General features: G+C 37.9%; 2 protein-coding genes across 2 annotated transcripts in view; one reads left to right on the top strand and one right to left on the bottom strand.

Moving 5' to 3' along the window:
- Nucleotides 1-1,990: 1,990 nt before the first annotated feature.
- Nucleotides 1,991-25,264, bottom strand: part of LOC103824290 (complement C1q tumor necrosis factor-related protein 7) — a 395,389-nt gene continuing 372,115 nt past the window's right edge. Inside the window, exon 35 of the mRNA XM_030238747.2 lies at nucleotides 1,991-2,430. The gene's annotated coding sequence lies outside the window, so the exon portion shown is untranslated. The remainder of the gene's footprint in view (nucleotides 2,431-25,264) is intronic.
- TAPT1 (transmembrane anterior posterior transformation 1) overlaps nucleotides 9,062-25,264 on the top strand; it is a 49,483-nt gene continuing 33,280 nt past the window's right edge. The window contains exons 1-3 of the mRNA XM_050973483.1: nucleotides 9,062-9,344; nucleotides 13,835-13,965; nucleotides 18,006-18,124. Of these exons, the coding sequence (XP_050829440.1) occupies nucleotides 9,077-9,344; nucleotides 13,835-13,965; nucleotides 18,006-18,124 (518 nt within the window). The 5' untranslated portion in view covers nucleotides 9,062-9,076. The remainder of the gene's footprint in view (nucleotides 9,345-13,834; nucleotides 13,966-18,005; nucleotides 18,125-25,264) is intronic.

The following is a 25,264-nucleotide window of genomic DNA, read 5'->3' on the forward strand; positions in this document are numbered from 1 at the left end:
ATGTACCAGTTGGAAATATAAAAACGAGGGAATGAGTCATGTAATTTCCAGTCATTCGGAAAGGGTCATCCTGACTGGGCAGGGCTACAATTATTAAAATTTATGTATTGAGCATTTTATTCCTGGGTTGAATGAATAAATGATCTTCTAGCAGACCATAATAATCATAAATGACCTCTTAGCAATGCTGCGATAAAGGTTCTGTCAGCAATTAAATTATAGGGATTTATAAGACAGAACTAAAATAGTGCAGCCTGGTCACTAAAATAACTCCAGAGTCAGACTTTGGATCAAGTTACTACAACCAAGCAACTGACTAATGCCCACAAAAATATCCATATACATGGGAGTCATCTTTGTGCAAGCTGGTTGGATAATTGCATGTTTAGGCTTGTTTTCATCAACACCTCCATGGGATATTGGGTACTTGGTCAGGTGAACATGCATCTCTTTGTGCAGGTGCTCTAAACAAACAATATCAATGCATATTGGTGCAAGTTTTTTAGGCCAGAACAAGCCATTAGAATGTAAAGAAGCATATATTCATAAACCTGAGATAGAAGTAAATCCTGCTTGTCAGTACTTTAAATGTAATAGTGTTTAGATACATAATTTGCATTACTTTTTCTTAGTCATCTGCCTGTGTTTGAAAATGTGATCTCATTTTCCAAAAATGAATATATTTCATTTTGTTTCAATTAAATTGCTAGATTTTTTAACCTTTTCCTGAACCAGTAGGGGGAGGCGCCACTTGAATCTTCTTTCTAGAAGGACCCCTTGGAAGTTTCCTTCCAAATTTGCCCTAAACCAGGACAAATAGTTTCCCCAAGACATATGTTCTGGTATTCCAATGTGAACTCAGCAACTGACAAATAGGATCTCAAGTTTTACAGTTGATGGCTCTTCATGAGTTCTGTTAACTCAAAATGTGACTCTCAATATAAATCATTGAGAATTACAGAATCTCGCAACAAGAATAATTTGAAAATGGAAAGGAAAAAATATGTTTAGTTATTGTTTTGCTAGTTGATTGATATATAGGGCAGGTAGGATTACTCTGCAGGAATATCAAACATTTTCAGTGTCAAGTGCCTTTTTTATGATCTGTCAGTGCTGAAATAACAATCCCAATACATTCCACTGGATCTTGTTACTCATCAAGGCAGAGCAATTCCAACTCCTGCAGTTCCAAATGATAATTGGACTTGTAAGGAGCCTGCCAAATTAAAATTGCCTGTTTAAAATATAAAACTTGATCAAAAAAAGGACAGGGGATTTTGAGTTCAGTTGATGATGTGTTCTTATCTCATCAGGCTACTACAGAGGGTCTTTGGCACATAAGAAATCACTCCCTTGATGCTCTCACTATGCTGTTGATAGACACAATTTGATATAGTGATGGATATACTTTGTAAATGTATCAAAACTCTATACCTGCACACTAATATATTCAAAAAAGATTGTACAGACCACACTGGTGTTACTGAAATTAATTTAGAGTTGAATTTGATCCAAATTCTGTTCTCACATTTGACAACTGAACTGTAAGAGTTAATAACAAAAAGGATAAATAAAGCAAAAGTCTATCTAAAGGGATGCTTATTATTAAAAAAACACAGCACTGAACCCCCTCCTGAAAGAGAATGGCTGATTTTAGAACACCTTTATGTCAAAAAAATACTTAAAATTGACCTTGATTTCAGTTCCTAAAGTTGACCTTGATTTCAGTATTTTGTTGTCATATATATGTAATTCAACATTTGTTTGTCTATATATGTAAAAAACAATGTGTATTCATGAAGAACAGTTCTGTAGAAAGTTTCTCACCCTTCTTATATGGATTAAGTGGATTAAGTGGATTAAGTGGATTAAGTGGATTAAGTGTACCTATTCTAGCATTGTTTAAATAACAATTAAAAATTAAACAATAAAACATTTATTCTTTGAAGCTTCAAATATTTCAAAACCAACCTCATGAACACTGCATGAGTCCAGTAAAGGTCATGACTTTATTTTGACTTACAATGACTGAAGATTTGGTCTCAAAGCCATTCGTCCTTTATTTATAAGCAATGCATTTCCTTTATTGTTCATGCTATAGTTCATGGTTTACACATGCAAATATAATTACAAAATAAGCCATAGTTTTCACAAATAGAAATCTAAGCTTAGAATCCCAGAACCTCTTAATTGATGCAGTTAGTCCTACAGGAGGCGCAATGTTTTTGAAGAACACACGGGCCTTGGTGGGATGCATCAATGAGTGCTGAGAGAGCTGGCAGACACTGAAGTGAGGCCACTCATGATCATCTTTGAAAGGTCATGGAGATCAGGAGAGGTGGCTGAGGACTGCAAGAAAGCAAATGTCACCCCAGTCTTCAAAACAGACAAGAATGTGGACCCAAGGAGCTACTGTCCAGTCAGCATGACCTCTGTCCCTGGAAAGGTAACGGAGTGTCTCATTCTGGAGGCCATCTCTTCTCATGGACGACAGGAGGGTGATCAGCAATAGTCAGCATGGATTCATTAAAGGTAAATCATGCTTAGCCAACAAGATTGTCTTTTATGGAAAACAACTACCTGGAGGAATAAGGGGAGAACAGTGGATATTGTCTACTCTGACTTCAGCAAAGCTTTCAACACTGTCTCCCACAACCTCCTCATAGGGTCAGGAATTGTGGACTGGATGAGTGGACATTGAGATGAATTGGGACTTGGCAGAACAGCAGATCCCAGAGGTCTGTAGTCAGGGGCACAAGTTCTAGTTGGAGGCCTCTCACAAGGAGTGTGCCCCAGGGTTCAGTACTGGTCTTTGGATTGTTTAACTTCTTCATCAGTGGCTTGGATGAAAGTGCAGACAAGGCCTCAACAAGTTCACTGACAACACAAAGCTGTGAGGAGCTTTAGGCTGGTCCCCCTCAGTGCTGTGCAGCCCTTCAGAAGGACCATGAGCATCTATCTCATGAGAAAAGGCTGAGGGAAGGCCTGTTCAGTCTTGAGAAGAGAAAACTGAGAGGGGACCTCATCCATCTCTGTCAGTATCTGAAGGGAGGGTGGCAGGAGGATGGAGCCAGGCTCTGCTCAGTGCTGTCAAGCAGCAGTGGGCAGAAACTGATGCCCACATAGTTACAGCTGAACATGAAGAAGAATTTCTGCACTGTGCAGGTCACCTTGCACTGGAACAGGTTGCCCAGAGAGGTTCTGGAGTCTCCCACACTGGAAATATTCAAGAAGTGTCTGGATGCAGCCCTGTGCCACATTCTCTGGCATGGCCCTCCTTGAGAAGGGAGGCTGGACCAGATGACCCACTGTGGTCCCTCCCAGTCTTACCTATTCTGTGATTCTGTGATTTTTACTTCCTAAAGTCAAAAAACACCTTTATGTTCAAATCTAACACATTTGAATTCTCTTCTGAGTAGAGATGTTTCCCAGAAGCGAGAGACTTAAGATCTAGAGATTTCACAACCTAATTTTAGGCACAAAGCTTGTACATGTGCATATTTACACATATCTGTGTTTCTATACCTATATATCTTCTTACACTATCATAATAGAAATGCTCTTGCTGAATTGAGATCTTCAACTTGTTAAAATCAATAGGACCATTTACAGCAAACCTGATTGCCAATGATTCTTATAACAGAGATTTCCATCTCCACTCAGGTCTGGCATGACTGAAAACTCATATATTAAATTCAGTCATAAAATCCTGGACACTCTAAATTTGGGATTTCATCTCTGCTCCCTCGACCATCAAAAATATGAAGAAATGGTAGACTGTAACTTATACATTAGGAAACCCATTTTTAGAGGTAACATTTTTTCTGACACCTAAACAAATCACCAGCCAATTTCTGTAGGATAGTGGAAGTTTCATTCTTAGGTACAGGAATCTCATGTTTAGGTGCTGAGACCCTACTTGCCAGGTGCTCTCCTCAATTCTTGACTTTTGGAGCTCTTTATAACCATTTTTCCATCTGCATTTTCTCTACCGATTTCCTCCCACCTAGTCCTCTCACACTTCATGTCTGGCTCAGCTTTCCTGAGGAAGCAGCTGGGGATGGAGTCAAAGGCAGCTGCACTTATATTTTATAACCCTTAAAACTATCTTGTCATGCATAGAGCCATCTTTGAATGTTATGCAGCTACAGGCACATAATGTGAGAAAAAGAGAAAAGATTACAAAACCTTTTTTCCAGCATCTCAGGGTGAAGGTTGTGATAAAAGTAACTTGGAATTGAAGAAACTTAGGAATCTTCATGCTACTCTACTTTCAAACTTTACTTTGAACTTCTTAGAGAAATGCCTCATCACAGAGTTCAGTGATGCTGATGTTGAAAAGACACTTTGTTGCTTTTCTTACATAAAAGCTGTCAGTGGTTCAGATGTTTGCACTCCAACAGAGGCAGCAGTCTATGTATTAAGTATTGCAGCATTTTAAACAAGATATAAAACCTGAAGAAATCTCGGCACTGAGAAACGGAGATCAGGTCATGGGCAGGAAAGCATTGCCACTGATGGTCACAGAAAAAGTATTGCCTTGATAAAACAAAAAAATCATTAAATTTGAAAGAAAAGTAAATACAAAAATATTACACTGGGAAACTCTTAGAAGTCTTAAAAATCAAATAATCAATTTTATTTTTAAGATAATGTGAGCATGCATTTAAAAACCTGTAATACTGAACTAACTTTCTGCAACTCTTCCCTCCAGTCCTGCTTGGTCCCAGGATAAGATGCCATATAAAAGCATTTCAAAAGAACTATTTCTCCTAATTTCAAAGATGTCAGGTGTGGACAATCATGATGCCACTAGAAAGCACCATTGATTTTTAACTGTGCAGTAGCTCCCGTGCTATATAATGGGGTATCCAGAGCAAACAAACAATGGAAATGTACCAGTGAGAAGTCAAACTCGACTTTCAGGTACTGTAGTATTGCATAACATGATTTGTACTTTCATTATTCAAGGACATGCTGATGTTGAGTAATGCCTTTAGCTTACCTAGGAGTCAACCTAATCTTTAGTCTACGACATAGCAAAAAATATGATAAACCTTAGCATTGTAATTTTCTATTGAGATTTTTTAAAAAGTGATACAGCATATGAAAATTGCTTATACTGATTATTTTTCATGTGAGGATTATCCCATGCAAAATTAATGTGCTGCTTAGATGTTGAATTTAAAATGGAGGAAAAAGTCTTTACGGGATTTTTCCCCTGTGGGCGTAAACAGATATTTTTAACTTCAGCTACCAAACACAACTGACTGAGACAGAATTAGATTATATTTCCAACCAATACTTTTGTACCTTACAAATATATGACAGCTGCAACTCTGAAAGATTTAGAACTAAGTTTGTTAATATCAGTTGTTGCTAAGAGATGCACTGCCTTTAGTAGAAGAATGAATACACACTCACATAATAAATGGATCGATGAACTAAAAGTCACAAACTCAACACAAAATAAATTGTTAATATTACAAAAGGGGCTAAAAATATTTTATTGAGGAAATAAATCAGCATTATTGTGCTTAGAATTTACCATTAATTTTGTTAACTTACCTCCTCACAGAAAGTGTACACACCTTAAAAATGAAAAATTATTCATAATCACGTTCAAGATCACAATTCAAGATAATTCTTGCAGGAGACTCAAGAACCTAAATAATTAAACCATACATTTTTACTATCTAGTCTGTTTTGAATGATATTACAAAGTCTAAAGAAGTTTGAGCCCCACTAGCAAAAAGCTTACAATGGAAAGAAACAAGATGTTTTCACATAGTTAAGAGTACTGCAGTTACTTGTAACTGTTTCATATTGCATTGTTATTATCATCATTTTAACACCTGCCTCTTCTTTGTTGTTACTTAATGTATTCTTTTTTCACTTAATTCTGCTTGGGGCAGTACACTGAGTTTCTCTAGACTTCTTTCACATTTCTTAACCTATGTCTGCAATTTACTTCTCATTTGAAATGTAATTTTGCTGCTAGATCTTTTTTCCATGTTTATATTACTACCTAAGAAGATCTTACTTTACTTCTTTTTAACACACCTCACTGATATTTCATCTGTCTTAAGAGGGCTGTCTGAGTTGGTGGGGGTGAATGACATAGATCTGACAAGACAAGGTCTGAAAAGACAACAAAGTTCTGGCAGCAAAAAGCTTGCTTTTTGCTTACAAAAAAAAATTAAAATAAAAATAAAAAATATTTTTTGTAAGCTTTTTGCTTACAAAAAAAATATTATTATGCATTTTCCGAGTCTTCTTCTTAGTGACCTTCTCTTGTGGTTTGTGGGGGAAAAATCCAGTACAAAAAAGGACTTTTAAACCATGTAAAATGTTCTTCAGAGTAAAAGAACTCTCCTCACTCAGAGAGAGTAATGAGTACTCAGGGAATAAAGCACAGCTGAGCTGGATATGTTATGAAAGTTTTAATACTTAACAGTGCCAGAAAAACTTTTCTGATATCAAATTAGCAAAAATCCCTCTGTGATGATTATGTATAAGATACTTTTTGTGTAGTTTAAGCATTAGTCTACAATATGTATGGAAAATTTAGGGCAAAAAATTCAGTAGCTCAGGCAAAGAAAGCCCCAAAGATCAAAAGAACTGACATTCCTAATAAAATTTAAGTAGCCCTTGCTTCTCAGTCAATGTATTCTCCATCCTAATGTTTTTTTGCTGTTCTATGAATGGAACTGGGTTTTTCTCCTGGGAGACAGTCATTGTTTTGAAACAATCCTCCCTCTCCTCCCCACCTGCTAATTATCTCTTGGGGAAAAAGGTGGAACTGCAGCTGGAGGAACATTGACAGGGCTGTGACTTGTTCTAAGAAAATCGTTACAGGAAAAAGATTTGTGAACAGTGCTGTGGAGTCACTCCATAGCATGTCTCAAAGCAGACAAGCTTTGGAAGGCAAAAAAATACCAGCTTTTCCTGCCCAAACAGCAGATGGTTCCAGATAATTCCCAACAGCAGATATCATTAACCACTACTTCCTATATGAACATTGCTAACATTTCTCACCAAGCAACTTTTCTCCTCTGTCTTGACTAGCTCAAGGCCTCAAATACCAAAACACTGGATTTTGCTACGGTTGGGTTGACCTTCCAGAAATGGCTACTGTGTCAAAATATCACATGCAATATTTGGAATACACATATTTGCAAGTGAAAAAGAACACACTAATAGTCCAGCAAATGATGTTTATAAACTGTATGTAAATACAGGGGAAAAAAAAAATGCAGAAGGGCTCCATGGGTAGAAACTCAAGGATATGTGCTCAATGTGCTTTTGAAGTGTCAAAAGTCAAGTGAACTCATAGCTGAACCATATTGCAGTCATAATAATATCATGTCTTCAGCTGAATTACTTCAAGCAGAAAACTGAAGATCCTGTAAATTAAGCAAGGTTTTCTTGGGTCAACCCCTGAAGACAAAAATGTATGTGCTGTCACAACTGGTGCCAGCAACTCATTAGAGAGCTTCTCAGTGGGCCTGAATGTTAGATGATGCTTGATGCTGCAAGCACCTTCCTTTTGGTAAGACTGACAATGAGGTTGTGACAATTTGTTGTCCTTAAATATCACACAATGCATCTTATGGTTAGATAGAAGTTTATACAGTTGGAAGGAGAGGAGAACATCTCTCAGGGCATCATGTAACTTTGCATAGACTGCACCAGCCCTTCAGCTGAATTTTTCAGTTCTTTTTGAGGCTTTTGTTCTACATCCTGTTTTTCCAACTGCATTTTACACCTAAAGAGAAAAGATGAAACTGCAGACTGATAATGTGTAGTATAGTAGCTATCACTGTTAGCTCCCTCTATGATACTCTCATTACACAGTATCACTGTCTGCAAAAAGCACTCCCGTCTGAAAACACAAGATTTGGATTTAGATACAAAAATTGGATGGAATACAAAATTGGATTGGATACAAAATTTTGATTGAAAATACAATATTTGGCTTGAAATGCCAGATTTGGAGCATTTAGAACTACTAATGGCAATGGGAATGGCACATCCAGTCTATCCAAAGCCCAAAATTCTCTTTGAGACAACTGTGCAATTAACTTATAGATGAAGGCTATTATGGCTTTCCAAAGAAAGAATAAAGCATTTTTTGTTTTCCCAGGGTGAGTGGCTAAATATTAAGCTGACTGAATCTGGCCTGTGAATGTGTGATAAGAACAAGAGAACTGAATGTGAAGGGGATCTCGAACTTGAAATTCAGGCCAGGTATTTTGTCCTTGTGCCCATGTGAATTCCCTTGCAAACAAGTGCTTCACCGTTACCTTGAGCTGCCTGCTTCTTATACTCACCTTTATGTGTAAATTACAAGCAGTGGTGGCAGGAACAATTATTTTTCATTAGTACGGTCTCTAGCAAGCTTCATCACCACCAGTACCACGCTGCCAGGAACGGATGGCATTTCCAGCCTTTCACGAGCCACGCGATTTCAGGCCCTTTGTTGGGGCTGGTGGGGCTCGCTGAGCTTTGCGGGCTCTCCGAGCCCTGCGGGGCGCGGTGAGCTCCGAGCCAGCCGGGCGGGGCAGGCCCAGCAGCCGCGGCTCCGCCCGGGCCGCCCCGCCGGGGCAGCGCGGGGCTGTGACCTCAAGCGCCCGGCCCAGGCCAACTCGTGCTCTGCAGTTCACCGAACCCCTGTTGGCTTTAAAGTTAATAATTCACCACTGGCTTTCCATTTTTGACCAAGGTCTTTATTTGCGTGGTTCAAGGTTTAATCACCTTGTTAGCAACCGCTTTGAGTTGCTGTCCCATGGACCGTGGGGAGGGGGCCGTGAAACCGTGACCGTCACATGCATTTTGCGAAAAACGGTGCAGGCCGCGCTCAGTCTGTCCCCTGACGCAAACCTGCTGCCTTCCATTGCAGGACCCTGAGAACCAGGGGAGCCTCGGGGCGGGGCAGCGGGAGGTGCCTGGAGACAGCCCGAGCCCGGCCCCAGAGGGGTTAACGGCGGCAAGATGGCGGCGCGCCGGCCCGCCCCTCTCCGCCCCCCGCGCGCGGGGCAGTGGCGCGCGGCGGGCCCGCGGCTGTCGCGCGGTGATGAGTCACCGGCAGGCGCGCGGCGCGGGGGCGGCGGGCGCGCAGCGGGCGGCGAACATGGCCGGCGTTGCCGACGCCGCCGCCGCGCCGGGCAGCGGCGGGGAAGGGCGGCAGGACAGCAGCCGCGGGGAGCCGAAAACTCTCTGGGGGAGCAGCGAGCCGTGGCCGCCCGCCGCCGGCCCGGGTCAGCCGTCCCCGCAGCAGCGAACGGAGACGTTGGGCTTCTACGAGAGCGACCGGGGCAGGAAGAAGAAGCGGAGCCTCTCGGGTGAGGGGCGGTGGCGGCGGCGCGAGCGGGCTCTTCCTCGCGGCAGGGGGGGCCCCGGGACAGGGTGGCCCCCGCGGATACCGGGGTGGGCGTAGCGGCGTTGCCCAGGGCGGGCGGCTCTTGGCAGCGCCGCCGCCGCCGCCCGCCCGTGCGAACTTGGGGGAGCTACTTGAAAAAGTGCGCCGGGACCGGCCGGGCCCCGGGAGCGGCAGGCGGCCCGCAGGGAGCTCTCCCTCAGCCCCTGCCCGTGCGTTCGGTCCGTGAAGCGGTGCTGCGCGTGGCCGGCTGTGCCCGGCTCCCCGCTCGGGGCTGTTGGGGTGCGGAGCGCGGGCGGACGGGTCCCCGTGCCCTGTCACGCAGTTTGTCAACTGCTGCTGCTCAGGAGGTGTGCGAGCAGCGCGGGCACCGTCCCCGGAGGTGTGCTGTGCCCTGAGGGTGGACTCCGGCTGTCGGGCTCGATCCCTGGCCGGCCGCAGCGGGCGCGGTGTGTGACTGGAGCGGAGAGGGGCCGCCCGGACCGCGCTCCCCGAGCCCCGCGGGCCGGCAGGCTGCGGGTTCCCTCGAGTTTCTCGCTGAAGTGCTACAACGGTTTGGTCGTCTTACCAGTTCTTGTTACACGCTCACAGCTGTGACTACAGTGGTCTTTCCCTCTGCTGCTGGCATTGACGATGCTGTTAGAACTTTGAAGTATGCAGATTATTAAAAGTTATTTAAAGTAAATGAAATTTGCCAACTGGGGATTTTTAAGGAAAAATAAGGGGAAATGTCATGGCCTTTGCTATCAGTATGCAGCTATATTTGCATTCATACTTCAAGCGGTTATTTCAGGTGTCTACTAAGTAACTTCTTAATACCCCTGCCGTTTTTGTAAAAACCGTCAGTCACCGTGACAGTATTAATTTAATGTTGTAAATCATTTAAGGTTATATATAACCTTAAATTAATTTACAACATTAAAATAATCCTGTATTGCTACTGTATTCTTAAATGATTGGCTTGCTGAAAATCTGGAAAGTGCATGAAGTGTTAAACTTTCAAGACTTTCTCAGTCTTGGCTTAAATGTGACAGCACAGGTCTTTTCAAAAAAAAAAAAAAAAGAAAAGAAAATAATGGGAATTAGGATTTAACTTTAATTATGTGTCAATAATTGAATGCTTTCCTTCGCGTATGATGAGTGCAGTGTCTGTTTCTGATGTGTTATATCATCAGACATGCAGCATTATTGACTGCAGTTCTGTGATGTGGATGAACACTACAGAATGAAAAGGTGATGTAATTTTCATAGTTGCAAAGGAATTAGCTTAATTGGAATTGCTTTGAGGTGAAAAAAAAAAGAATGATCAAGATACATACTGATGTGCCTGAAAAACAACTGAACAAATAACTTTATAAAAAGAGGATTCTTACTGGAGGTGGTGGAGAATACTTAACTATGTTCATGCAATTGATTTGAAATTTTAAAATGGTTAAAAATCTTCGGTGCTCTTTGATGTTTCATGGCAAGAAAACATAAGAACAGGCTTCTTGATTGAGCAACTAAAAATTCTAACTCGTCTAAGGGTAGCAATACGTTAAATAATAAAGTAAGGGTTTCTTCATTTTGATGAAGCAGGACTAGTACTGTAAAGAGAAGTTGATTAGAGGAGAAGAAAACTTTTTAAAGATATATTTTCTTGATTAATTGGCATGCTTATGGAAGAAGTGTGTATTTAGGATTGACAGGAGGGAAGTGAGTGCCTGGAACTACTGTATTTAAGATTAAATTTATGATTATGGAATAGAAACTTACTGAAGTGCTTTACATTTCCTCAGCTTTTCCTCTCCTTTCTGGTTAATGGTTATCCTTTGTGCAGCTATGCATTGAAGTATAACTTAGGTAAATCACTGACTTCTTACCTTGAAGGCATTTGTGTCTTTCGTTTTCTTTGAGGATGCTTATGCTTTCCTGTCCTGAAGTGTGGATGTAAATGACCATACTATAAGCATTAAGAGTATGAATCCGTCTGAACAGAATAAACTTGGGCCACACTCTAAAACTTTCTGACTGCAAAAGAGGGGAATTTGAAGTAGGGAAGGAATTTGAAGTGGGAGGTAAAGTTTACTTTTTAAAGAAAATGTTGCTTGATTCTTTGATAGCAGAATTAAGCTGTTTTTCAAATGATTTATTACTTTGTTCTGCCTTGGTGTCTCATGCTGTTCTTTTGGTTACTGTGTTTTTCCTACAGGGTCAGCCACTAATCTGTTTCACAGCTGGCACAGAGTTGAGGCTGGTGCCGGGTGGCAATAAGCGCTCAGAAGGGAGGTGGCTGAGTGACTGTGTGCTCCAGTGCATCCCCTCTCACTGGAGGAGAGGTGTTTTGCAGTCAGACTCTGGAGCTTGTGTATTGATCAAGCTCAGTCATGAGAATTGATTATCCCTCAATATCTAGGTCTAAGTCTAAGGTGTTGAAAACTTAAAATAATTTGGTTTTCAGTGATAGGCCTCTAAAATACTTTGTATTAGGTAAGAAGGGGTGAGAACAAATAGCTCATTAGCTAAAATCTTAGGATATCTGAAGTTGGCAGGGACTCATAAGTTACCCCATGGTACCTGCCCATATGCATATATTTACTGTGCAGGAAACTTCAGTTGTTTGAGGTGGCTGTATCTTTAGGTTAGAGGAACTTGGTTATTTGAGGTGGAAGAAAATACACCTGGGCATTTAACAGAGTAATTATTTGGTGTGCTTATACATACCTGTTTTTATTTTCAAGTTTTTAAACATTGAAGAATTGATGTAACCAGAAAAGTTATAGGTGATAGTGTCAAAAAGGGAGATGCCAGAAAACAAGTTTATAAGAGGTCTGAGCAGTGATTTCACAGAATGAACTTTGATTGAAACTTTATATGTAAATATTTGTTTATTATTACCCATTAAGCAACATGTTGTTTTGTTTCTTTTAAAATAAATGCCTTTAAGGCTTTGAGTGGTTTTGGCCTGCTTAGTAGCAGAGGATCAGAAATACATAGATCATCAAAATCACTATCCAGTGACAAGCTCATACACAGGAAAATGGGTCAGTTCTCATCATTTAAAGAAAATAATCATTTATTAATAATACATAATTACCAGTTAGTGAGTTTTATAGCTGTGGTCAGTACCAGCAATATGATAAATCACTATATCAGACATGTAGAGAACATTAATGCAGCACCGCAAACTACAAGGTGTCTGTAATTCCCCTCAAGCTGTAGTCACACCTCCAACCCAAGGTAATGTGGGCTGTAAGCACACCCTCTTTTGCTTCTTTTATATTTCTACGTGAGCTGATTCCTTCTTTGCTTTGTCATCTCTTGTCATCTTCTGGCTACTGTGAAAGTCTTCATCTTCAATGTGATGAATATTGAGAAGGCATTGCCTCAGACAGTTTTGGGTGAATTCTTCCTGCAGAGTGTCAATACTTACATTCTGCTCTTAACAGCTGTTACCTGAGTTGTTTTACTAAGAATTTATATGCAGCCTCTTCGTGCCCTGAAAATTGTAAAGCATTCTACCATGCAAGGTTACTTCTCCCTCCTCTAAGTCCGTAAGACTTTGGCTGAAATATGAATTTACCTTTTGTGAACATGTGCTTGTATCATATTAAGTGTCTCTAACTTTTCACCTGTTTGTCTAGATAAGTGATTTTCATGCCAATTTTAAATGCCAATAACTGGAGACGTTGAACTTCATTGTAGTGTTGTGTCACTTCTGAAGTGTTACAAGGAGGTGGTAATGTCAGACCTTGTCTGTGACTGTTAAGTTCAACCTCCTTGTGCTGACAGCCTGAATTTCATAATTATAATTTCATATGTTATTAATTTTGTAAGACTCTTCTGTGCAACGTCTTTTTTAGAAGCCATATGAGTTGCTTAAACACAGGCCAGTCAGCCTTCAGGTTATTTACCTGCAGCCATTAAAGCAGAGATCCGTACGTGCTTGATGGCGTTTTGGTTGTGAAAGACCCGATCACCAAATGTTCAGCGTGTTTGTACTGTTTGTGCACTGAATCGCTTGGGATCGCACGTCTGTGAACGTTTTGCTGTTGTGGAAAGCTATTCTTTAAAATAAAGAACAAGTTGCTAATGTCGCCAAGTGAAAAAATAGCTTTTAAGAAGTCAAAAATAGAGTTTAGTAAATTTAGGAGGTCTGATAATACATTAAGGATTAGATTCACTCAGCATGTTGCATTTTGTGTGGCAGCATTGAGTAATGTTTTGTAGAAGTGGATGTCTGCCTGGGAAAAGTAGCTTGTTGGGAGGCGGCAGGGAAATGAATTGGAGAGCATTGGACTTGCATCTCCTGTAACTCCTTCCATGCAAAGTTATTTAACCATCCTCAAAACCTTCTGCGTTAGAGGCTATGCAAATGAAACATGTAGCAAGTAATAAGTAACAAAAGTATAGCAGCTTCTCACCCTCTGGAGGTCATGCCCGAAGTGACTTCTTCCTATGTGTGTTTCTGAATAGATCTTTCCTTGCTGAGGTTCATCAGTGCTGAGCTAACAAGAGGTTATTTCCTCGAGCACAATGAAGCAAAATACACAGAGCGGCGAGAGAGAGTGTACACATGCATGCGGATACCAAAAGAACTGGAAAAGGTGAAGTATGCTTTAACTTTTGATTCCATTTAAAGATGAAATCTGTTGAATTAAATTATTTAAAGAACTATTTATTTTTAAAACATTTTTTTCTACAAAAACAAGATGTAAACCTCTGTAATGATTATTTTTCAATGTTACTAACTTAAACATTTTTGTTTCAGGTTTTTTTTTGCCTGTTTGCTTGTTGTTGCTGGCATAATAACTCATGTTATTAGCATAGACAAACAAGTGGAGATGATGACATATTAATTCAAATAGAAAGATGTCACTGATCCTTAAAGGAATAATCAAGTAAAAGCAAACTTTTTACAGCAAAATGTAATTTTGCATTAAAATTTTTTTTTCAAAGATTTTTTCCAGTGTAAAGTTCTCTGAGGATAGGAAGGCTTCAGACTTATAAAAATATGGTGATAGATGAGTTTTTCTAAGGTTTTTAACTTAATTTTTGTAGTCTTTTATTTTGTTTCTTGCCACTGTTTGCCACATCTCCCCTCTCTGTCCCAGGGTTATGGCCCTTCCTGAGGGATTCTTCCCACCTCCTTTAGGTCAGCTTAGATATTATTCTGGCCCTTCAGTGAGCCAAGGTTTTGTTCTGGCTTAACCATGTTGATTTGGGAACAGCAGCAGCAGCAGTGTGCTCAGGATTGATGAGTAAGGCACCATCGCTAATATGGTTTGGCTAGGCTGCAGTGTAATAACATTAAAATTAATTCTGCTAAAATTCCCAAAATCTCTAGGGATGAAGTTACATAGGGCTAAATCATTTTAATTTAAACTGAAGGAGGAAGTTTTGCTCTTTTCTCACTTCAGTCTCCTGCTTTATGCATACTGCCTGTTTTGCATGAGCTGTGGTTCCTGTTGGACCATTCCAGGAGTTAAATCCGCTCATAGTTTGGCGGTGAATGTTGTACTTCGCTTGATCTGTTTGTTCTGTGCTAGAATAGTGAGCTGATTTGCTCAGCCAATATTCTTGAGAATCCAGGGTCTACACAAGGACAGAAGGGGAGCTTTATAACCAAAGAAGAAAGAGTAATGGAGGAGGGAGGAAGGGTGGGCAGGATTTAATTGGTCAGTAGTGCTCATGTTCCCCCTTCAGTATCATTAAATTCATCCTTCAGCCATGATGAGGCCCGGCTTTACCAAATTAAATTCCCCATCAGTTATTGTAGAAAATCACAGAATGAATGAGATTGGGATCAACCCATGGAGTAGTCCATGCCCTTAAATAAAGCTGTGTAACCTACAACAGGTTGTTCAGGATTGAAGGCTTTGAACATCTCCAGGGATGGTGTCTTCACATCCTCAGTATTTAAGATAGAATATTCTACTTATGGTAGAGACTCAGTTCAATGATGCAGCATTTCTACATCATCTCCATTTTTAATTATGTAGGTTATTACATGCTGTCTCCTAGGCACAGAAATTATTCCGAAGGATTGTCACCATAGCTTTTTAATAAAATTTTCGGTGTATAAGAACACATAATATCCAGCAGTCTTTTTATAAATAAGATTAATGCTGTAAGTGGTGCAACTGATGGGTTTTGCATGGTAAATCAAACTTCAGTCTGTGCTTTGAATATGAAATATTATAAAACTAATAAAGATATTTTTAAAATGATAGTTATCTTTTTACACTGAGATTATGAAATAATTTTTTAGTTGTTTTCCTTGGCTTAGTTTGTGTTATTCTACATACTAACTTTATCAAATTGAGCACCTAGAAATCAGCTAAATAGTGTACAGGTCATCACTTGTTGCAGAAACTGCTTGCCAGTGTGATACAAAAATCCACTTACTTGAAATAAAGCATGTGAGGCACTAGTAAAGGAGGAGAAGAATTTTCTTGATGGCTTGTTTTGTTTACTACCTAATAGTATAATTACAGAATAAGAATGAAAACTATAATCAGGCAGAGTGAGAATAAATTGGAGTAAATTTATCAAAGCCTAATCTTGGGAGATATTGCTTAATAAGCACTTATTTAACATCCATAGTTTTAGACAGGAGAGTAATGTTCAAAGGGTGGTATTTTTGTTGTTGTTCTGAGTACCCTTTATTTAGAGAAGCTAGATAATTTACCATGTAAGCACTACTTCCACTCAGGCATTTTGTGTAGTTTCAGTGGGAGATTTTCATTGTAGTAGGTTATTTATACTATTCCTGCCATCTTAAGGGAACAGTTTTCAGTTGATCTCAAAGTTAAACTTTGTGCTCCTGTGTTGTTATAGTTATGATGATGGAAAAGCTCTGTAGGCTTTTCTGTTAGTTCCTTAATGGAGCAGCAAAAATAATGTTTACAGAAAGGAGTTGAAAGATCAGCACTGATTATATTTCATTTGGTGCATGTAGTAAAAACATTGGGAAAATGAGGACATGCAACAATAATTGCAAATATTAATGCAAGCTTATAGAAAGTGAAAAAACGTCATTGCACTCAGGAGGAGAAGTAGTCTGTCTAAAAGAAAAAGTAATGTTGTTTTTGAGATTATAAAGATGTCATCAAAGAACACAAGCAAAATGACATGCTATCTTTCTATTTTGTTGCGGTTAAGGAGTTTAAAAATACTAAGTTTTCAGTTCTGGTCATCTTCAGTGCTTGAATATTCAACACCTAGTTTAAAAGTTATTTTTAAAGAAATAGATAGCTTAATGACATATTAAAGCAGTGCATAAATTTATCCACAGTACATATAACCACTGCTCCTGATAACTTTGAATAATAACTGAAAATGATGGCATTTTAGAAAATAGTACTAGAGATGAATGAGTAAATATCAGGAAAGAGACCTTAACATTATAATGGTATTGAAGTATTCTACCACTGTAGAATCAGTTGAACTAATATTATAAAGGAAAATAAAATTTGAGGAATAATGGCACTGCAGTTGTGCCTTAGTCCGTTGTCTTATGTGGCTTGTAGATAGTTGTTCTGGGGTGCAGTCTGTCGGAATGCTTTTGGAGTTACAATGTATGGGGTGTAAGAGTGCCTACTGGACATGGGACTGGCCATTGCACAAGCTAACAAAGAAGGTACTTTGAAAGGCAAAGGGACTGTGAGAGCTAAAAGTAATTTACTTTTACTTTGGTTTACACCCTCACCCCAGTATCTTCCTTTCCCATCAGCAGTACATACAACTGTCACATGTAAATGCATATCTGACATGGATATCTAACTCTGCTTAGATGTTGCTAGTCTTAATTGTGTAGCCAGTTAAGCTGGCTTCTATGGATTATCCTTACAGGAAAAAATGCTAGCTCATGGTCTGACAGAAGCATAAAACCATATTTCTAGACTTCCATTTAGATAGAACACAGAATCATTTAAAGAGCAGATAAAGAAGGAATGTCATGTGGGGAGAGTCTGGTATATGGGAGCTTTGGAATTGTGGAGTTTGTGTCTAGTTTATTATCATAGAGTTGCTTGGCTTGTAGCCACAATGAATGGCTTTAATGTTTGTGTAAATTAAGGATAAGACATTTAAACTGAAGGCAACTGGAAGTTTACCTCTTCGTATGTTATATTCTTTGTATGAAAAAGGTAGTTATACTTTGAAGGAGACCTACCACAGCTGTAATTGGCTGTGCAGTAGAAAATTTACAAGGTAATAGAAAACTTTTTGGGATGAGGAAATAATGTTGAAAAAGGAGGTAGGAAGAAAATGGCTGTGCACATTTACACACAGCTCTATGGGTTTTCCCCCTAAGGTTAAAACATGAACTTTGTTAACCTTACATCAAAATCACCATTTTGATGAGCAGCAGTTATATTCAACTGCAGTTTAAGTTCAGTGAGCTGTGAAAGTCTACAAAAGCACTCATTACTTGAACCTTGTGGTACAAAATTTTTGCTGAATAGTCTTCAAATGCCTAGCATGTTAATTTTGATTGCAGTTCAGCTGATTAAACAAGTGAGAATATTGTGTTTAGTTGGTTAAGTAGTCTTATGTAAATGTATATTTCATAACATAATTCTTTATAAACTTTTTCTGAATTTTATAAACTACTAACATACTTCTGTTTATTTTTGTAATTTAGTTGATGTTTTTTGGAATCTTTTTGTGCCTGGATGCTTTTCTGTATGTGTTCACCCTGCTTCCTTTGAGAGTTTTTCTGGCAATGTTCCGGTTCATCACTTTGCCTTGCTATGGCTTACGGTAAGTTGATTGAAGAGAAAGGTGTTGATACCCTTAAATATATTTCACCATTTTTTGTGTATGCTTCATTTTATGGCCTTTCAGTACTGTTTGAACTACTAATGACTTCTTCCACTGAAAAATAGGAGTGTCAGTCTAAACTAGCCAAAGTAAAGGTGTGTGTGTTACCTTTAAACTTTTCCAGCAGTCACTGTCACTGTTGCTTCCTTAAGACACAGCAGTTTGATAATAGCACCACTTAGGCATATTCAGGTTAGTAAAGGAGAGAGATGTAACCTTACCTTTTAGTTTTGTTCTTTTATCGAACATCTATGTGAACATTTTTTAAAAATTTCTTAGACTTGGCTCATGTCTTTTGATAGGCTCTTTGATATCAAAACAGGAGTTGTTTTTTAACAGTTAAAGCTTTCCTTATTTTCATGGAAAACTTTGCTGAAAAGATCCCTGAATAAAAAATGTTCTTTTCTTTCCTCTGAAGAATCCTAGGGAGTAAAGCATGGAGAGGAAAACCAAGCAGAATATAAAGAAATTTTAGATCTTAAGGCCTTGGTTTTCTGTTCGTATCAATACTAAGAAGTTGCTAATACATAACGTTTTTAGTTTTTCTGGCATAGGCATAAAAAATTGGATAGAATTAATCTCCTTCATAAAACCTGCTACTTCATGGTACAGTTGGTTGTGTAAGCCTTAAGTGTAGTCTAAAATAAAAGGAGCAGTTGTATTGATGTAATTTCTTTTTCTTGATTAAATAAAGACTTCAGGATCTTTATTCTGAATTTTCCAAAACTTGAAGTTGATTTATGATTACTGATTTTATTTTTAATCAAGTTGTTTGTATTTGCATTATCAATATTGGTTTTTATATGTGAAGGTCTTTTAGATGCATAATTTAAAAATGTATGTTCGGGTTACAGCAAATGCAAAAAAAAAATATTGTAAAATATTGGTCTAAAGTTGAGATGTTTGTATTTGGTGATGTTAAACATAGGCACTAGATGGCAGTCTCTAATGTTTTATTATGGTGTTAATTTTGAACTGAACCTCAGACTTAGTAAGTCAAGGGAGTTTTCTTAGCTGTGTAAAAATGATAGTTATTTGGTTTTACCCCAATGCCTGTCTACAAATAGGCAAATTCTGTGCCTATTTGTAGATATCTGTATAGATGCTATAACTAAGTTCAGGTAAAAGTAATGGAGTTCAATGTATCATTTGAAAATTACTTTTTTCTATTTTAAAAATATTCTTCCTCATTTATAAACTCAGCTTTGCTTTTGCAAAGAAATTTACTGCTCTTCTGAAATTGCAATTAAAAGATTTCAAAGACCAGTGACTGGTTTAGGTTGTTGTTCAATATGCTGACAAAAGTGACATTTGAAGCACCATATGCACTCGCATGTATGTGATACGTGTATATATGCATACATGCACCTGCAATGCTGATATTTAGTATGCTTGCTTGGCAGTATTTTGTGTATCAGGGACAATAGAAGGTGGTTTAGTCTATTGAACTTGAAGTTCAATAGATTAAAGTTTTATCAAGTAAGATGCTGTGAAACAGATTATCTTGAGTGAAGAAGTCTTTGTTTTTCTAACAACACCTGAAGTAATTTCTTGACAATTTCTTCCAATGTGTTTGGAATTTTGTTTGCTAGAATCTCTACTTGTTCAGTAGAGGTTTTGTTTAATTCATTCATGTTCTGAATTTCATGGCTTTTTATTGAAAGTTTTAGGACTCATGTCTATAGTATGTAATCGAACTTCTTCAGATGTAATAATTCCTATTTCCAAGTATTCAGAGCCTGCACTTTGAATTTTTGAGGACTTTCTTGGTTTTTGTAGTTATGGTGATTTTATTTGTTATGGCAAAAAATATTTGTGATTTTTTTCCAGCTCAGGAAATATATTTTTATGTATTTGTAACAAACTAGAGTTGAATAAGTAAAACACATTTGTAATTATAAAAGGTACTTACAAAGCAGGTGGCTGTTTATCTTCTGGCTTGTTCTTCCTTGCAAATATCAAATAAATGTTGACTAATTGTTACTTGAACCTGCCACATCATATTCCATTCTGTGTAGTAAATAAAAGTGCTCCTCCCTTCATCCTGACTTTTCTCTCAACATCTCAGTGGAGTAATTGAGCAGTGAGTGTTCTGTTTACCTTCCAGTTTACTCTTCAGTTTATTTATTTCCTCATAATTCTATCTTCTCTTTTCAGTGTTGAGAAAGATTATATTATCCCTTTTTTTTTTAAACAATAAAACCACATTCTGTATAAATGAGTTAATTCCTGTCTATGGTATATTATGCAAAGTGCTTAAATATAAGGGAAGTGGTTTATAGCCTCTTCCATGTGTTGGAATATTTCGTTTCACAGAGTTCTGAAAGGAAACAAAGACTAATGTATCTTAAAGAAAATAGTTTGCTTTTTCTGCCTAGACAGTATAAACACTTCAGTTTGACTTCTGTCATCCTTCCTTATCACTTGATCTTTTCTTTTGAGCAAATTTAGTTCTGTGTTTTTGTCAGAGCTATATTGGTGCTGACAAAGCAACCTCTTTAAAAACTTCAGGAACTTTAGTCAGAAGAATCCAAGATTCTATCACTGAGTGAACTAAATGCTTTGTTTAATTACTGAGATCAAACTGGCAAGGGCTAAATCATCCCAGGGTTTTGGTAGTTTTGGCAGGTGCAACTTCATTAGTCTGTGCTCTATAAGTGGTAGGGTGCTTTTAAAAAAAAAAATTAACAAGCACTTTACCAAATTAGATTACATCTTTTGAAATTAGAAAAAATCACCTCTACTGTATTTTTCTTTAAGACAAGAACTTTCCTAAATTATTATCTTTGAATCTTGTAGACTATTCTCACATTATTAAAACATTCTTTGACAGCATAAAAGATTCATTGTTCCAGAGAAGTATGTGCCAAGGTAGACAGAGAAGTGGACCTGGTAGAGTTCTGTTTAAATTAGAGTCCTTGGTGACAGGTTCCTAAAACTAGCTCTACCCAAGGTTGAAAGGTACAGTTTCATTTTACAATTCAGACAATTTTTTTGTCAATACCTCAGACCCAGAGATTCTGGGTAGATTAATATTGCTGCCTGTTTTGAAGCTCTTTCATAGAGCTAACTTATTATTTTTCTTGAAAATATGTGCATGTCAATAAAGGGCAATGTGGGAATATGGAAAAGCTCTTCTGTATTGTTGGTAAAGCAACATGATATGAAAGCTAAAATTGCACATTAGTGAAACTTGGATAAGACTCCCAATTTAATTATCTTTCAAGGCATTTTCCATCATCTCCACAAAGCAAGAAAGGATTTGGGAGGGAGAGTGGGTTTTTTTCTCCAAATTCAAGTTTTCTCAAGAAAATACAGTAGAAGATAATGTATTTTCTTACATCTAAAGATAGATTGACAAAACCTTTACAAGAGACCTCTCACACACACCTCATCTGCAGAGGTTCCCCACCCCCCACTGGCAGAAGTGGGTCCAGGGATGAGGGCAGCACCTGGATAGTGGAAGCCCAACACTATCCTGCTTTGAATGAGCAGCACCCACCCGCCCCTCACATGCCCCAGCACCTCCAGTGCCTCACACCACAGCTGAGTCCCACCAGGAACTAGAGCGTGGTGTTAATGACACCACAGTTGTAGGTCCAATCCCTGTGCAGGCCATTTACTTAAAAGTTGGACTTAAGGATCCTTGTGGGTCCCTTCCAACTCAGAATTTTCTGTGAATTCTTCCATGTGGAAGTAGATATAGATAGATTATAAATACCTGTTCTGTATTTTAATTTTTCTCTGCTTTCTGAAATAAGTGAATTTAGGTCCTGTCAGAAATAACATTAATAACTTCACCTATATTGTATGTGCATCTTAAAATTCCCATTGGCCTCCTGTGCATTCAGAGATTCATGTTTTTCAGTAGGAAATAAATAGAACAGCACTATTCCAAGAAAGAAACTGTAGAAATAAAGCATATCTGGAATAATAAAACAAATACAGTGGCATTCTTCTTATGGACATTATTTATTTGTTCATATTATCAGGCTATTAAACAAATTTGAACCTCTGTTATACACATACTCCCAAGCCTTCAAGCCTTTTTTTTTTTTTTTAACTCTTTGAGGAATTTAGCTATGAAATCCATAAACTTCCTTTTGTCACCTGCAGTTCATTTAGGAAGTTGTGCATCTGCCCACCAATAATGTGTAGCTTTCTAGCAACCAAAAAAGGAAGATGCATTCATTTTTTTTCTGTAGTATACTCTCAGATCGAGTACTCCTTTCTCCTTTCCATAACAGTGCATAGTGTAGCAACATTACAACCTTCTCTTTCTTTCTTTCTTGTAAATCAGACCGAAGGGAAGAGCACTTTCACTTCCTTTATAGGATGGAATCTGGTGTCACAGGGATTCCTCCTTGGTGAGTAAATCCTGATTTTCTTTTTCCTTCTGTGCTGTCAGCCAAATTCACACATCTACAGGTAATCAGTAAAAAGGCTGGTTACAAATGAGTAGTATAGCTAAATTAACCAATATACCTCAAAGGAGAAACCAACACTTTGCATAACAAACACATGAAATTGATTCAGTGCAATTTGTGGTAGGTGTATTTTCTTGTGTAACTTTACATCATTGTGGAAATGAGTTATCGTAGATTTAAAGCATTTTTCACGTAGAGTGCCTGTGGACCTATTTGGCCCAGTTTGAAAAAGGCTATCTTGGAAAAACTATAGCCCCTGCTGTACTTCAGTTTGTAGTGCCTTTACCTTTTTGAAATTTCTTCTAAGTACTGCTTCAGTCAGGTTCATAGCTATATTTTTGTTTGTACTTAAAGCAGTTTTTTTTTGTAATGCTTAACCTCAGTCTTAGGGAGTTCAGAAAGTTCATTGCCATGTGTCTTAGTATTAGACTCATAGGTAATTCTATACATAATAAAATACAGCACTTTAGCATATGTTTGTTAACTATCTTCAGTTATATTGGATTCTGTTATTTAAAAAATAAAAGCCTAATGAAAGCTTCTTCTAGTTGTCACTTATTTGAAACCTCGTTTTGTTGTTTTTTTTTTTTTTTATTTTTTTGAGACAGCTCTCATCGGGGCCTAACAGCCAGGTTGGTTTTGTTTCATTCTTAGCATGGTCTCGTGCTGTATTGTGTGCATGTAGAGGCTTTTTATTGTTTGAGAAATGCAATGCCACCTAATCTTGGCAAGCTTGGCTCTCAGTTTCTTAGAAGTCCACATTTGGGACATATTTTTCTTATCAGTCTGTAGAATCACAGTTGTACATCAGTGAAGTCCAGCATAGTGTATGGTGTACCACTTCTTAAAATCTCAAACTGGAAATTAGATTTGCTCAAAATAGCTTCTTTTCCTGAAGCCAAACTTGAGCATAATTGTATGAAAATATTTCCAATAGATCACATAGTCCATTTAAAAAAATTTTAGTGTGTACTTATGTGGGCAAGTTTACCCTTCAGACAGCCTTGCATGGATTTTATTTTCCCTTACATCTTTAAATACGCTAACAGGAAAGTATACCCTTATGTGTTAATGTAATATTTTTTGTTAATACTTCATGTAAAATTAGAAATTTATGACACCACAGTTCTTTTATGAAGGATATATTGAAAAATAGAGAGTTTGGTAAAAATTACACATAAAACAAAACCCCATTGTTCAGTTTCCATACAAGTATGTAAAATGGAGAAGGAAAAGATACCTAAGCAAAACTTTAACTAGACCACAATATCAATAACTGAAATATATCATTATTATACTCCTCAATGGCTGCCTGTTTGAAAATGTTAGCATTGAATAAATAATACAGTTAGAAGAGGTTTGCTGTAAATACATGCTTAAACTTGTAAAATGCTAAAAGACTTCTTCAGTGCATTAGCAGAATAATAAACCCAAATAAAAAGTGTCAACATTTATAGAATTATTATTCTTACAAAAGCTTTAAAATATATATATGTTATTAAGATGAAAATATCCATCTAAAACATTTTTGCAGAGACAGTGTATTCATATCTTTACTGTATATATAACATCAGTATTGGAAATTTTGTATGTGTTGACTTCATAGGAGTAATTGTTTAGAGTAATATAAATTATTTGGATGAGACTAAATAGTCTAAACTAAAGGAACCAATTAAAATGCAGTGAATTGTATCTATAAACAAGAAAATATCTTGAATGCCTGTTGATTAAAAAAAAACTTGACAAAACAATCAAAACCCAAATGACTCTAAAAGATGATTGGAAAACCATATGTAATCAGGCTAGTGAAGAACTGAGGAGCACCAGGAGTCCTGTAAGATAAAAATAAAGGAATCATATGATATCATGTGACAGTCTGTGCAGTTAAGTTTAAAATAATATTTTCAGAGTGCATATGGGTTGGATGCCAAAGTAACTAAGTACTCAGACAAGTGTACTTGTCTGCAGATTACACAATGTAGTGAAAGCATAGTTCATTTTGTAGTGTCAGTTGCTGAAAAGCATGCCAGAAGCAACTGTAGTGAGACTTTTTTTAAGATTTTTTATACAGCAAGAACAAATTTCTTTTTGTCCAGGTTGCATTTCATGTTCCAAATGGTTTAACTACTTTAAATTCAATAAGCAAGTCTTATTAAAATACCTGACACACAATCTTGGTTTTCTTGGGAATCACTTCCTTAAACAATCTTGTGCATTAGCTACCTGTGATTTTGAACATTTTAAAGACAAATATTGGTAAACTGTGATTTATTTTTAATAACAATCTGCTTGATGCTGAGTAAATTCAGTTGTACAGCTGTTGGGACAAAACCGAGTTTAGAGGGGTAGATACCAATGCTTTGAAAACCTTGAGCTGCTTTGCTTCTTTAATTTATTAAAGAGAAAGTACTGTGAAATACATTATGCTGTTCAGCAGCAAACATTAAGGCTCAGCAGTGTGACCGTCTGTGTAGTCATAGCCTCTGTGGATGATGGAACTTAATGCTTTTCAACCAGTAGATGGAGACAGAAGTCTTACTACTGTATAAAATGTGGATCATGGCATTTTGAGTATGGTGTTAAATAGAAATACCTTGAAAATTACAGACAGATAACTAGTTCAACTAGTTCCTTAAACTTTCAATTGAGTTTG

The sequence above is a fragment of the Serinus canaria genome, chromosome 4 (assembly GCF_022539315.1).
Source record: "Serinus canaria isolate serCan28SL12 chromosome 4, serCan2020, whole genome shotgun sequence".
In the NCBI taxonomy this organism is placed as follows: domain Eukaryota; kingdom Metazoa; phylum Chordata; class Aves; order Passeriformes; family Fringillidae; genus Serinus; species Serinus canaria.